Here is a 14,475-nt window from a genome sequence, read left to right as displayed (position 1 = left end):
GATCCAATGGCTAGAAATTGAAGCTTGACAATTAAGACTAGAAATAAGGTGCTTTAAAAAAAACAAAAAACCAGGGAGGGCAATTAACCCTTGGAACAATTTGAGGGTTGCGGTGGATTCTCCATCACTGCAATTTTTAAAATTAAGAATGAACCTTTTTCTAAAAGTCATCCTTTTGTTCAAACAGGAATCAATTTAGGGAAGTCCTATGGGCTGTGTTGTGCAAAGGTCAAATTTGATAAGCACAATGGTCCCTTCTGGCTTTATAATAATCTATGCAAATTACAATGAAGTTGACAATTTAGGGAAACTGTCTAATATTATGGGGCTGTTGCCTCTGTATTTCACTGCAACATTTCAATGGACTTTGCAAGAAAAAAAAGGTAACCCATTGGAGTCGTATTTGGTGAATAATTTTTAATTTAAAAAGGAGGCAGCCGAGAACTTTTAACCACTTGCACATATACCCAGTTACAGTTTTGAATCAAAGTATATTCTCTAACATATAGAAATCTACATCAAGGGTGTCCATCCTGTCCTGGCAGAGGATTAGCTCAATTGTCTAGCAGAGCTTTTTTTATGTGTAAAGTATACCATTACATATAGACCTTTCATTAACTAACTTTTTCTCCAGATTGAATACATTAGTTGGGAGAAGAAGAATAAAATCTTAGATAAAAATAACTCTATCCCCATATCTTACTCTGATGTCCTCCCTACCTTTTATTGTCATCCTGACTATGCTGTGTCTCCCTTAGATGTCTAGATCCTTGGAGCAACAAGGACTTGCCATTTTTATTTATTTGCAAAATGTCATGTACACCTACAGTATGTATAAATAAAAATATACAAATAATTAAAAAGAGGTACCTTTGATGTATTCTAATAATCAACTTTTCTGCAGTGGAGGATATGCAAACTAAAGCTAATACAGGAAATTTTCCAGAAAGGGGAAAAAGCAAAGAAGAAAAGAATACTCACCGAATGTTGTTCATATTGACCCACAAAGCACCCAGTTTGTAGAGCTCTCTTTCTCCCTATACTTCTTTCCTGTATTTCTATCATCCATCTGTATTCTCTCTTTAAAATATATCCTTTAGCTTTTATATCTATTTACACACACACACATATTTATAATCAGATTGATAAGGGATAAATGAATGGTTTAGTAACACAGACCAAACTACCTAAATACAACCTGAGCTGTTACCACAAGGACACAGCTGTCATGTTTAGTAATCCTGTTATTGCGATAGTTAATAACAGATGTCCTGGGTTTTAGTTAGGGTTATTAGTAGCATCAGATGTAATGAAACTTGGTTCCCTGAAGTGCAAACATACCTTTTCCATTTCTTGCAAAGTCAAAATGTCATTTTTCTAATATTAACAAATTCTCAACTGACTTAAATGTGACTAGACTGATGTTCTTTAGAATGCATCATATTTGATTAGAATTGAAAAAAAATTGAATATTTTAAACAAACAGCAGAATTAATGCACTCACTTCCACCATCACACATAAACCATTGTTTAATTTAAACCTATCATTTTTACAGTGCGGTGCAATATTTAGTCAACTGCGCTTTCATTTCAACAAGACAAGAGATTTAAAATGTAGAGCTGTTCTTTGTAAGAAAGAAGAGACTAATAAAATGACCATACAAATGGGTCTTTGCTTTAGGGTGTTATGTGATAACGTGCACAGTTGTGGACACTGAAATCTTGCTTTTTTATATTATTCCACTGAGTATTAGGAAGTGTTATTTACTCCTCATAACACAAGAACTCTGGGTCACCAAATGAAATTAATAGGCAGCAGGTTTAAAACAAACAAAAGGAATATTTCTTCACACAGTCAGCCTGTGGAACTCTTTGCCAGATGATGTTGTGAAGGCCAAGATTATAAGAGGGTTCAAAAAAGAACTAGATAAATCCATGGAGGATAGGTCCATCAATGGCTATTAGCCAGGATGGACAGTGATGGTGTCCCTAGCCTCTGTTTGCCAGAAGCTGGGAATGGATCACTTGATGAGTACCTATTCTTTTGGTTCCATCTGGGGCACCTGGCATTGGCCACTGTCAAAAGACAGGATACTGGGCTAGATGGACCTTTGGTCTGACCCAGTATGGCCATTCTTATGACGTCAATAGAACTAGTCATGTGCATAAAGTGAGTAAGATTTGCCTCCATTATTGGAGTCATTTTTGGAGATAGAGTGGCAAGAACCATAGCTTTCCTGAATAGGAGTCACATTTGACATACCCATAAAGAGAAGATGCTACAAAATTGTTCACTAAGTCCTCTACCAACATTACCCTAATGCACACTTATTTTTTACCTGTGACTCTAAACGATAGATACTAGGGTAAGTAAGCAGAAACTTTGCAAGGTACAAAGTGTGGCTGTGCTGATACAAGGAAATAGAAGCACTGAGATACAGGCAGCAGCAGTGGTGCTAGACAGTGCCAAGTAGTGAAAACCAGGAGCTTGAATTTGATTCCAAAAGCAACAGGTAGGTGATGAAAATAAGGGAATGAACAGTGAGAAAGGGAATGTATTTTAGCAGCTACATTCTGGGGAGACTGATGGTGGGCAAGGTAAAAATCAGTAGGCCAGAGAGGGGAAAGTTGCAGTGGTTGAAACAGGAGAACACTGAAGCCTTGAAAAAACATTTCAGCAGCAGGACTCAAGAGGAAAAGGTGAGTCTTGGGGATTTTTTTTTTATAAAAGCTGAAGGGAGTTGCATAGCTGGTATGGGTGGAGAGAAGGTGAAAGGAAACAAACATGACATCACAGTACTGAGCTCTCCTTGTTCCATGTGGTCACTTATATGGTCAGATGTGTAATCCTAAGGATACAGTAATGCAGCCTTATTCAGTGGAATGAGACATGGCTGTCTGAGTGTATTAATTATTAATATATTACAGCAGTAGCCAGAGGTCCCTATCAGGATCTAGGATCCATTGTGTTAGACACTAAACAAACACATTGAGACAGTTTATGCCCTAGAGAGCGTAGACTCTGAAGAGAAGACACAGCAAGTGATGGTAAGAAAAGGTGAAAGTTAGGAGGGAGGGAAGACAATTTCCCTTCTGTGACAGTCCTCACTCAGGGGTTGGTTGGTAGAGTAGCATTTCCTAGTGATCAGGGCTTAGGCCCATGCCTTGCAGGGAGCTGTTGGTAGGGGAGCCCCAGCCCTCCCACTCCACCAGGCTCTGACCCAGGGCTCTTTGAAGGCTATCAGTGGTCCGACAGCCAGGGAGACTTAAGGCTGTCCTTCCCAGGCCACTTCCTATCACCCTCCTGTGATAGTTCCTGGGTCACCATCTGGGTTTAGGCAGCATGAGGGTTGACCACTCAGTACACAGCATTTTCTGGCAACTGCATATAATTTCTCTTCCTGGGCGGCAGCTGCCTCCTCTTGCAGCATGGCCCATGCTCCTGGGGCAGATCAGATCCCCTGCTGGGGTAGTCCAAACAAAGTAAAGGAGGATTAACAAAATTCAGAGTCCACCTGAGAGGGAATGAGAAATGCTTCCTCCTCAGGTTATCTCTGTAGCAGCTCCTCCCTTCCCTCACAGGGGGACCCTTTGGCAGTTGTCATGGGGAGAGATTCCGCCTTTCTGTCAGCTCTCTTCAGCTGACACTGAAGGTCACAGGTCTGCTGTTTTCCCTGGTCTGCCCCCTAAGGAGCTGCTCCCCTACTTCTTAACTCCTCCTCCAGTTGGAGCATTTTCTGCAGGTGTGGGTGCAGGGGGCTTGCTGAGCCCAGAGCCATTCCTTTACCCCTTGTTCCCCAGTGTGGGGTTTGTGGATCCCAGCACACCTCCCTATACTGAATCCAGCACCTATGGCAACTAGACAGGGCCATGTTGTAGTCTGTGTCACTTATCCATGTACCCACATATGCCACACTCATATCTCCAGGCATGACCCTGACTGGCACTGGGCTGGCTGAGCTACCTTCAAAACTGGAACTCTGATTGGTTTAAGTTCGGCAACACCATGCCCTCAATCAGCAGCTTGTCCCACTGCTGCTCCCAACCTCTTCCACACCTGGCAAAGGAGCTGCATGCAGATTAGACAAGGAAGCTGTTTCTGAATGTGGGATGCTTCTCTCCTATGCTTGTTGTGGCTTGCTACAGTGATAAAGTGGTGTTTTTAATGAGACTAGGTGGGTGAGGTAATATCTTTTACTGGGGGAACTCCTGCTGTGAGAGAGACAGGCTCTGCAGCAGAGATCTGCTCTAAAGCTTGTCTCTCTCAACAGCAGAGGCTGGTCCAATAAAATATATTACTAAAAAACCCACCTCCCCACTCGAATATCTTGGGAGCACCAGGGCTACAACCACATTCCAAACAACATATTTTTCATAGGCAGGCATTGAATCGGGTCCCCCTGCCTTTTGTTTGAGCAATTGTGCTGCTTATGCAAAATGCTTTGCTTGGAAGGGGGAGAATGGCGGTACAAAGGAGAGAGAAAAAGGAGGAGTCCTTGTGGCACCTTAGAGACTAACACATTTATTTGGGCATAAGCTTTCCTGGGCTAAAACCCACTTCATGGGATGCATGCAGTGGAAAATACAGTAGGAAGATATATATACATCGGTGCTGATAATAGCCCACCTTCATTGATTAGTCTCATTACAGTTGGGATGGCAACACCCATTTTTTCATGTTCTCTGTGTATATATATCTTCCTACTGTATTTTCCACTGCCTGTATCTGATGCAGTGGGTTTTAGCCCAGGAAAGCTTATGCCCAAATAAATTTGTTAGTCTCTAAGGTGCCACAAGTCCTCCTCGTTTTAGTTTTTTGGTTTTGGGGGGGTTTTGTTGTTGTTGTTGTTTTCCTGATACAGACTAACACAGCTACCACTCTGAAACCTGTCGCTGTACAAGAGAGAAAACAGAGCAAGAGAGCCGGAGAAGGGCGGGGAGGGGGGTGGATTGGAAAACATTGCACTCCATTAACTGGAGTCACACCACACAGCTCTCCCCGCGGAGTTGGCCACCCAACCTTTCCCATTCGCCCTCCCAGCAGAGAAAAGAAAGTCAGACGAATCAGGAGTTCCAAATGTTTACAGAGTGTTTTAATTTAACACAAGGAAGAAACAATTTCAAGGGGGATTTCGTGGTCCTTTTCCAGACTGTGCTCTGTGAACCAGATCACTCTTGCTGCAACCCTGTTATATGAGTCTATATGCCTGTCTTAACCGCCACCGCTTTCCTCCACCAGCCTTGTCGTTCGGTACCACCAGGAATTCGGCACACAAAAAGGCCGGACATTTCCTCAGCAAATCTGCTTCCTCTCAAAGGATGTGTGTTCTAAATGTGTCTGGCTTCTTCCTTGTGGAGAAAGTTTTCAGCACACACATCCTCTTCCCCAGAACAGCCAGCCCTCCTCATTCCGCGCCTTGTTCTCTGCATTACACCGGTGTCGAACTCCGTGTTAATATCAGATTAAATACACTGGGATTTAAACGGATTAATCAATGTTACCCGATTTCCCCCCAACCCCCTCTGTTACTGGCCGGCCAGGTTTACATAAAAGAGTTGATACCTATTTATACAGCAAAGGCGAGAACTGAAGGTTTGAATGGAGGAAGGGGAGGGAAAAGTAAATCGTTGTTTGTTGTGTGCAGTGCCTAGTGTAAACGTCCTCTCGGTCAGGGTGGAAGGGTGGGGGTCACACTGCTGGGTTTGATCCGTTTAGGAAGCTTATGCTGCTGATTTAAACCCCAGGAGTCGCGGGTGTGAGTAGCTAGCTGGACTGGAGCACTCTGGGGAAGGTGCGTGAGGGAGTTTATTGGAGAGGAAGTTGTTACTTCAGAGAATCGGGTCAATTTCGCCCGGGACAACAGTAAGTCATGCCCTCGGGGTGGGGTGGGGTGGGGTGGGGAGGGGAGGGGGCTCTTTCGCGAACCGCTGGGTCCCAGCATCTCCTCCGAGAGGGTAACTCGCTCCCCTTCTTACAGCTAGAAAATGCCGGCGATCAATATAGAGGATCTGAGCGAAAAGGATAAACTGAAAATGGAAGTTGAGCAGCTCCGGAAAGAAGTGAAGTTGGAAAGACAACCGGTGAGTTCCCCCAGGCTGCCCCCTGCCCAGCCCCCTGAGAGCCTGCGGCTGAAATAGCCCCATCGCCCCGGGGAGGCAGATTGGAGAGGAGGTCAGGCTGGGGCGTGAACAAGATCTTTAGCTCTCGAGTCTCCGGGGTTGGGGGGCGGGGGAGGGGGCAGTTTGGAAGTTACTCTGCTTCTTTTCAGCCTTAGGTTCACAACAATGCCTCAAATAACCTCTCAATGGTAAGCGCCGCAGTGCATCTCACAGCGCGGGGAAGGGTCTTCACGCCCCCCTGAAGCGCTGACTCTCTTTATGGGAGTGGAATGAGACCTGCAGACAGATGCCAGCGCGGTTCAATGAGCTGGTTAGTTTCGCCTCCTCTCAAGGGCTCACTGATGGGAGAAAAGGCGCACACGCGCGATCTCAGACTGGGGAAAGGATTTCTGACCCCACGAGCTCTCCCTTCTTGCAAAAGGTGGAGGTGGGCATTGAAGTCTGTCTCAACAACTGAAGGGATGAAACAGACATTGGGGCCTTGGTGTCTTTGTGTGTTTTTAAAATATACTTAACGGCTCAGTAACTTTAAGAGATTTTAGGTTAGTTTCTCGCTCCCCACGTAGTTTAGCTTTTGGTGACTGTACCTGCTACCTTCCGTCACAGAAACCAGAGCTAAAAACTTCTGAAAACTATAGGAAGGAGGATCCAGACCTGTGGAGGTTAAATGTGAGTGACACAGCCTGAGAAATGTCTCTATAATTGTAGAAAAAAGGAGGAAAACACATTAACAAGCTAATCACAGGGTGTTAGCGCTAAATTCGGTAGTCGCTGCAGCTAAACCCAAGGGCTCAGCGAGGGTGTGGCGTAGTTGGCACAGGGCAGCTGAAACTGCTCTCCAAAGAGGAAATGAAGACAAGGGACCATTCAGACTTTTAAACTGTGGGATAAAATATCCACTGTGTGCTGAACATTGGAATATGTGACCTCAACCACGGCATTCCTCCCCCTCCCCTCCCAGCCACTGAATTTGATCGGAAATAGACATTTTGGAGATGTTCTAGAACACAAAATGATTTTGCTGGCTCCCAGAAACCAAGTCCTATCATTCAAAACAGCCTTGTTAGTTAAAACAAAACCGTACAAGCCAGTGGTTCTCAGAGTCTGGTCTTCAGAGTTCTTTCTGGTGGTTTGCAGGGCTACCAGGCCAGACACAGAATGGCCTGGGAGCCTGGGAGGAATTCCCCAAAGTCTCTCCCTATTGTGAAGTGGTCCGCAGAAGGACAACAGAGAACAGTTGTTGGAGAACCGTGGTCCATAAGGGTCGATTCAAAAGTTAAAGGTGTTTTGTTTTTGTTGTTGTTTCTGGTGATTCGCCTTGTGAAGTAGTATGCAGTCAACAACGTGGGATGTATTTTACCGTGCAGGTTTTCTGGATATGAACATTCTTGATACATAGATTTCCGATCTGCTCCTGTTCCTATTGGAGTCATTGACAAAACTCCTGTTCACTTCAGTGGGAGCAGGATGGGGCCCTGAATTTAATCCTGCATCTACTTAAGCAGCTGAATAACTTTACTCACACGATGTCAATGGGACTATCCATCTGAATAAAGTTACAGCCTGCAGGTTCAGGGACTTTGCTCAGAAACAAAATATTGACGTCAGAGGTGTATTTTAGCCCATGAAATAGATGTCAGTGATTTTTATTAGAGTGATTATAGTTATTTATATTACAACAGAACCAAGAAGCTCCAATAGGATCCAAAGCCCCTTGCAATGTGTATAAATGCATAAGAACATCTGATTCTTGCCTCAAAAACATTGAAGTGACTGAAAAACACTCCATAGGCTGCACATAATCTATTTAAACGTATTTAAAAAGAAAGGACATTATTGTAAATAAGCTGAGAGTCTGAGAAATTTAGGAGAAGGCATAGTCGGGAATCTCCTGAATGCCAGCAAAGAGAGTGTCCCTCACCTTTAGGGATGCTCAGGTTGCATTGTTATACATTCCAGTCTTTTATTTCCTGTCAGTTACGTTTCCGATTATCCATATGCATAAATCACCATTTGACATGAGAATTTTGTGCGCAAACAGAGACACATCCCCTACTCCTCTCATGGGCAAAAGCAAATATACCTATCAAAGTCCCTTTGACTTCAACCGAATGCAAAAATCCATCTTCACCATTTTGACATGATGTAGTGAGGAAATTTCCTTTAAAATAATCTCCCTCGGTGAATAAAAATATACAGATTCATACTCAAGAGAAATTTTTCTCATAAGCAAAAAGGATCCTCCTCTCCAAGATCGAAACAACCTAAGCCCCCAATCCTGCAAACGCTTTCACACATGCTTTACCATCATGAATAGTCCCAACTGAAATCAATGGATCTGCTCACGGTAGTAAAGCTAAGTATGTGCATAAGAGTTTGCAGGATGGGATCCAAGTTCTTAACCATTGGGCCTATGTTTCTCCCTACTGTGACTTAGTCATAGGTTATGGGTAATTAGATCTTATTTGATACACTTAATGGCCAGTGGAAAACTTTGGGTTCTTTCTTATGGCCTAAGACTTAACTTTTCATAATCCATTGGAAGGGGTGCTGGAACAATTTGTATAGTGGGGGTGCTGAGAGCCGTTGAACCAAACTGTAAACCCTGTATACAATGGAAACCACTTCAAGCCAGAAGCGCAGCACCCCCAGTACCCCTACTTCCAGCACCTATGTCCATTAGAATCTCTCTATTGTAAGTAGACCAGACGTATTGATTCTGTTGTCATGACTATTCTACTTCTGTTTCTATTATATATAAGTAATTATACCACATTCATCACCAGAATAGCTGAACATCTTCCAGTAGTGACTATGCACCTATCATTTGTTGCTTGTTTCCGCATCCTCTTTCCTTTGGGGAGAGAAGCATGTGCTATGGAGTGTCTTATTTTGGTAGGTTTTGTTTTGTTTGTTTGTTTGAGCAAAACACAGTAAATGAGGCAGAGGAAGTGCCCACATCCACTAAAAATGGGAAGAATAGCCACTGTGTCAAGTTTTCCCCTTTCCAGAAACAATCAGAAGCCTCTTCCTGGGGACTCCTCCCAACTGTGCCTCTGCAGAGCTTTCTTGGAAATGGTAGGGGGAAGACCTGGGAAGAAGAAACTCTATTCAGAATGCAGTCCTCAAACATTCCAGATATCTAAGACATCAGGAACAAGTTGTTGCTTCTGTAGGTGAATCCATGTTGCTCCAAGGAAGAGGCAATCAGGCAGAATGAGGGATGCATAAAAAAAGGGGATCTCCAGAATCCGTGGGATTTGCCCATAGGGTCTGGAGACTGAACCCCTGGCTTTCTCTGTAGGGTTTCAAATCTCTCTCCCTTGGGAGAGTACAGAGCATAGACATTTCTCGAGGACAGGGGTTCTCAACCTTTTTCTTTCTGAGGCCGCCCCTCTCCCCTGTGTGCTGTAAAAATTCCATGCCCCCCCCCCCCATGCCACAATAACTGGTTTTCTCCTGCATATAAAAGTCAGGGCCCGCATTAAGGGGCAGCAAGCAGGCCAATTGATTAGGATTAATGATTAGGGGTATGGAACGGCTTCCATATGAGGAGAGATTAATAAGACTGCCACTTTTCAGCTTGGAAAAGAGACAAATAAGGGGGGATATGATTTAGGTGTATAAAGTCATGACTGGTATTGAGAAAGTAAATAAGGAAGTGTTACTTACTCCTTCTCATAACACAAGAACGAGGAGGTCATCAAATGAAATTAATAGGCAGCAGGTTTAAAATAAAAGGAAGTCTTTCTTTACACAACACACAGTCAACCTATGGAACTCTTTGCCAGAGGATGCTGTGAAGGCCAAGGCTATAACAGGGTTCAAAAAAGAATTATATAAATTCATGGAGGATAGGTCCATCAATGGCTATTAGCCAGGATGGGCAGGGATGGTGTTCCTAGCCTCTGTTTGCCAGAAATTGGGAATGGGCAACAGGGCATGGCTCACTTGAGGATTACCTGTTCTGTTCATTCCCTCTGGGGCACCTGGCATTGGCCATTGTCGGAAGACAGAATACCGGGCTAGAGGGACCTTTGATCTAACCCAGTAGGGCCATTCTTATGTTCTTGTGCCACTGGGGCCCTGCAAATCTACATCACTCAGGCTTCGGCTTCCTCCCCGGGTGATGGGGCTCAGGGGCCTGGGCTTCAGCCCAGTGCGGTGGGGCTTCAGCTTTCTGTCCTGGGCCCGAGCAAGTCTAATGCTGGCCCTACTTGGCAGACCCCCTGAAGCCTGCCTGTGGCCCCCCCAGGGGGACATGGACCCCTGCTTGAGAACCTCTGCTCTAGGAGTTTCCCCCCTTCTGTGGCTCTCTAAATTGGAAGGGAGACTATAGTCCCATTTTAGCACACGTTACTTTGCTATGAATTTATCACAAAATATCACATAGCATATTACAGTAGATGCTCATGAGTAGGAACATATGGTGCTCTTTAGTTATGTTGCTACTAAGCGGCTGTTGTTGTTATGGGGAGTGTCAACAATTCACAGTAGGGAAAGCACTCCCAGGGTAAATGTTGCTCATAGGGGGAGGTTGCTCTTACAAAGTGTTGCTGCAAACAAGTGTCTACTGGAGAACCACTGTATGCTTGAAAGGACAATGTCAATGTGTTTTTCATAATTTTCAGGATGTTATACTAACTGCTGTTTATAACAACCCTTTGTAACTGATAGGTGAAATGTGCTTCCTTGTTGAATTTGTTGTCTTCCATTCAACAGGCTTGTTATTGTAGGACTACACCTTGGCTGTTGGCTTTTGTTATAATAGAAAAAAGGCTACTGAAGCATTTGTTTGGAAAAATGTGTAATGTTACATTGAGTTTGGGTTCAAATTCTACTGATTCTGCAGCAGATTCTGCATATGAGTACCATTGAAATAATGTGAGTTTTTGTGATCCTAATTTAAATAAATTATTAGGTTTTAGTTTTTTATTTTTAAATCAGTGGAGGATTTTTATGCACAGTAATTGCAGGACTAGGCTGTGTATCACCCCTACTATTATATACTGTATGTTTTCACACAGAAGCTTATGTGGATGTGTGATGCAACATTAAGCTGTTACTTGCAGATTTTTTAAAAAATACATCTTAGCCAACATTTTCAAAGGTGACTGTTGATTTTGGAGTGCAACTGGAGATACTTTTAAAAGCCTGATTTTCAGAAGGAGAACGCTCAGTGTTTTCTGAAAAGGAGGCTCCTAAAAGGTATCTCAAGTTGGACACCAAAGTATTGATGCATCCAGAATTACTCGTCACTTTTGAAAAATATGACCTTTACTTCTTTTGCCAATAAATATGAAACACATGCTTGGAAGGGGAACAAACAGCTCACCAAATAAACCATTTATTGACTGGTTCAGAAGAAAAAAAAAAAACATTTTACAAAACAGTAGTGGGAATAAGAAGAAAAGAAACTTGACCTTTAACATCCCTTCAGTTTCAATAATGTTAGAGATTATTATAACACAAGCAGGTGTTTGTTTTTGTTTTAAATTTAGGGCCAGATTTTGGAGGTGCTCAGTGATCACACGTGGAGCACTTGCAGCATCAGGTCCTTTACATATTATGTAAATATAAGAAAGAGAAAAAGAATGTTATGAAGTGAACATTGTCTTTATAGTCTAATGGGAAATGTGATTGCTATGTATAAAGCAGAACCTTATTTCTTCTTTTATTTAAGGTGTCCAAATGTTCTGAAGATATAAAGAACTACATTGAAGAAAGATCTGGAGAGGATCCTTTGGTCCAGGGTATTCCTGAAGATAGGAATCCTTTTAAAGAGAAAGGAGGCTGCGTCATTGCATGAAAGAAAAATTTCCTACATACATTATTGTACCTTTAGCGTATAACTAGTTTGTCCTCAGTTCCATGGGTCCTTGTTGAACGAGTACTGTCAATGGATTAAAAACAACAACAACCTTGAATGAGACTCTTGTTTATCTCTTTATCATTTTATATGATCTAATTATATCTCACTACTTGATAATATTCTAAATTGTATTCTAAGTATTGTTCCCCAGAGGAGACAGATACTTGCTTAATGTACTAATGGGCATTTGCGTGTAGTCTCTGTTTAGCGTGTTGTTTCTTGACTCTTGCGTTTACTAGCTCGTTTTAATAAAAACTCTTGCTTCTACCAACGCTTTAGTGTTCCTTAGCAAAAGATATGCAAAGAACATGGTCAAACGTTTGCATTTTCGTTGCATGATGCGTGTGGCACACCCTGAACCACCCAGCCGCGAGAACAAGAACTACTTCGGGGCTACGTCAAGCCGGGAGATCGAGTCGTTTAAAAGTCTCACTGAACTCAACTGAACAAAAGGAAGAGAAAAATCTCTCACCCCTAAATTCGAACGACTGGAGCAGCAGGCTGAGTCCCCGACACAGTCGGGCGCACGGGGAGGGGCTGTTTGCAGCGCCTTTCCCAGCAGCGGAAACTTCCCGGGAACAGCGTGTAGCCCCGCCCGTGTTTGCTAAGGGCTGCAGCCTGCGAGCTACGGGTCCCTCGCGGGGCAGCTGTCGCGGCACCCAACGCGCCCGGCCGCTCAGCCCGGCGAGGAACGCGCCGAGCAGGTGCAGGGCAGGTGACCCCAGGCAGCGCCCCGCCTCGGTCCTGGCTGCAGGCGGGGGGCGGGGAGCGGCGGCTGCGCATGTGTGTTGTTCCCTCCAGTCCCGCGCTGCCCCCGCCATGGCTCGGAGCTGGCGCGGGCTGCTGGCGCGCGCGGAGTGGGGCAGGTGGAGCCCTGGGCTGTCCGGCCCCGCTCGCGCCCTGCTGCGGGCGGGCAGCTCGAGCCGCGCCCCTGGAGCCGCCGGGGACGGAGCCCACTTGCTGTATTCGCGGGAGCATTACGCCCTGAGGGCGTCTCTGCGAAAGGTACCAGCCTGCACTGCGGCGCGGCTGGGGGCGGTTCCCCGCTTCGCTCAGGCCTGAGGGAGCCTGGTACTTTGCAGCCTGAGCTGGCTTTGCTCCGGCGGGGCCGGGGCGCAGGGCTCCTCTCCAGCTGCCCGCGGGCTGGGCCCTGCGTGAAGAGACCCGTGCGGGGCCGCAGTTGCTCTCCCGCTCCCTATGAGCCGGCTCTCCCCACCCCCGATCCAGCTGTGTCGGTACAGTGCCCCTCGCTGCCCTGCCCGTATCTCCCGAGCACGCCAGCCCCGTGTGCTCAGCCGTGACTGCCGCCTGATGGTTCGGGAGCCCCTTGCGGGGACCCCTCGCCAAGGGCTGGGGAGTCAGGAGGGACACGACTTTCTGAGCAGGATAGTTCGGGGATGGATCCCAGCCCGCTGGCACGAGAAAGGGGGAATGAGGGGTGGCCCTGAAACTGGCAGGTTAATGTGTAGCATGGAGTCCCTCATGTGCCCTGCTCAATGAGGTGCATACATCACCTTGCCCTAAGATTGCTGCTAGTATCTTTGTTTAGATACAGGTAGTTTCCTCTCCATATTTACTGTAGGTTTGGTACAATAATAACAGATGTAACTATCTGTATACCAAACCTCATACTGACAGAAATGTTTCATACTTAGTTTAAAAACATGAGCGAAACCATTTTTTGTTTACCTTCAGACATTCTCCATGTCACGTTTGCAACTTGGAAATTATAGTACTGTGAACGAGAAATAGAGGATGGATAGCTAGCTAGGCAGGCAGTGCACACAACTGTTTTCATGAGCCACCTGAAGTGAAATGTACACATTAAAGAGCAAACATAGTGGGAAAGAAAAAAATGATTTTTAAAACACAGCTGATTTTAATATTTTTCAAGGCTGTTAGAAAACAGGTAAGAAACTTTTGTCAAATACGTGACTTTAAATGACTTTCTCTCTTTGGAGACTTTGTATTAATTAACAATATTGGTCCAAATTTTCCCTGAAGTAGTTCCACTGAAGTTAGCAGAGTTACAACAAGGGCAAGTTTGGCTCATTATATCACAAGGCCAAGATTTATTTTCTTCTAGCGACATACTTTGAAAAATATTAATTGACAGAACTCTTTGTATGTAGCCACTTATCAGCAGTAAACCTTTCTTATTATGTAATGTGGTTTAAACACAGTCTCAATCTGAGCTGTAATCTAGACAATAGTAATACTAATCACTTAGCTTCTTAGCCACACACAGTCCACCCTCAGGCCTTGGAGGTTACAAAGCTTTTACTACTAATTATGTTTGAAGGCTTATGGTTGGGATCCAACAGGAGTTTGTGACTGTTAAACAGACCTTCCAAGTCTCTTTGATTTGGATGAAAAGTCCTTTATTTTTGATTAACTTTAAAGCTATTTAAATGTCCTTACTTTAAAAAAACCCAGCCAAACAAGTTGTCGTCATTTGACATTCCTGTTTATAATTAAAATCT

The 14,475-nt window shown here is 44.4% G+C and overlaps 2 protein-coding genes across 6 annotated transcripts in view; both read left to right on the top strand.

Annotated features, from left to right (window-relative positions):
- Positions 1 to 5,227: 5,227 nt before the first annotated feature.
- LOC114020156 (guanine nucleotide-binding protein G(I)/G(S)/G(O) subunit gamma-11) lies at positions 5,228 to 12,259 on the top strand. 4 transcript variants are annotated; one of them, XM_037890671.2, is made up of 3 exons: positions 5,228 to 5,863; positions 5,979 to 6,081; positions 11,804 to 12,259. In XM_037890671.2, exons 2-3 carry the CDS (start codon positions 5,986 to 5,988, stop codon positions 11,927 to 11,929), a joined length of 222 nt encoding a protein of 73 aa, XP_037746599.1. In that variant the 5' UTR covers positions 5,228 to 5,863; positions 5,979 to 5,985; the 3' UTR covers positions 11,930 to 12,259. The 4 variants fall into 4 exon arrangements, with proteins under 4 accessions (XP_037746599.1, XP_037746602.1, XP_037746600.1 ...); XM_037890674.2 differs by having other exon boundaries at positions 5,360 to 5,593; positions 5,983 to 6,081; XM_037890672.2 differs by having other exon boundaries at positions 5,363 to 5,593.
- Positions 12,260 to 12,445: 186 nt separating this feature from the next.
- The window catches only part of LOC102940187 (probable acyl-CoA dehydrogenase 6), a 136,955-nt gene continuing 134,925 nt past the window's right edge, over positions 12,446 to 14,475 (top strand). Inside the window, exon 1 of one of the 2 annotated variants that reach the window (XM_037890669.2) lies at positions 12,446 to 12,997. In XM_037890669.2, the coding sequence (XP_037746597.1) occupies positions 12,812 to 12,997 (186 nt within the window). In that variant the 5' untranslated portion in view covers positions 12,446 to 12,811. Of the gene's footprint in view, positions 12,998 to 13,311; positions 13,902 to 14,475 lie in introns of those variants that run through there. The other variant, XM_037890670.2, reaches the window with a different exon arrangement.

This window comes from Chelonia mydas, chromosome 2, assembly GCF_015237465.2.
Source record: "Chelonia mydas isolate rCheMyd1 chromosome 2, rCheMyd1.pri.v2, whole genome shotgun sequence".
NCBI lineage: Eukaryota > Metazoa > Chordata > Testudines > Cheloniidae > Chelonia > Chelonia mydas.
This window is presented reverse-complemented; position numbering and strand designations above follow the sequence as displayed.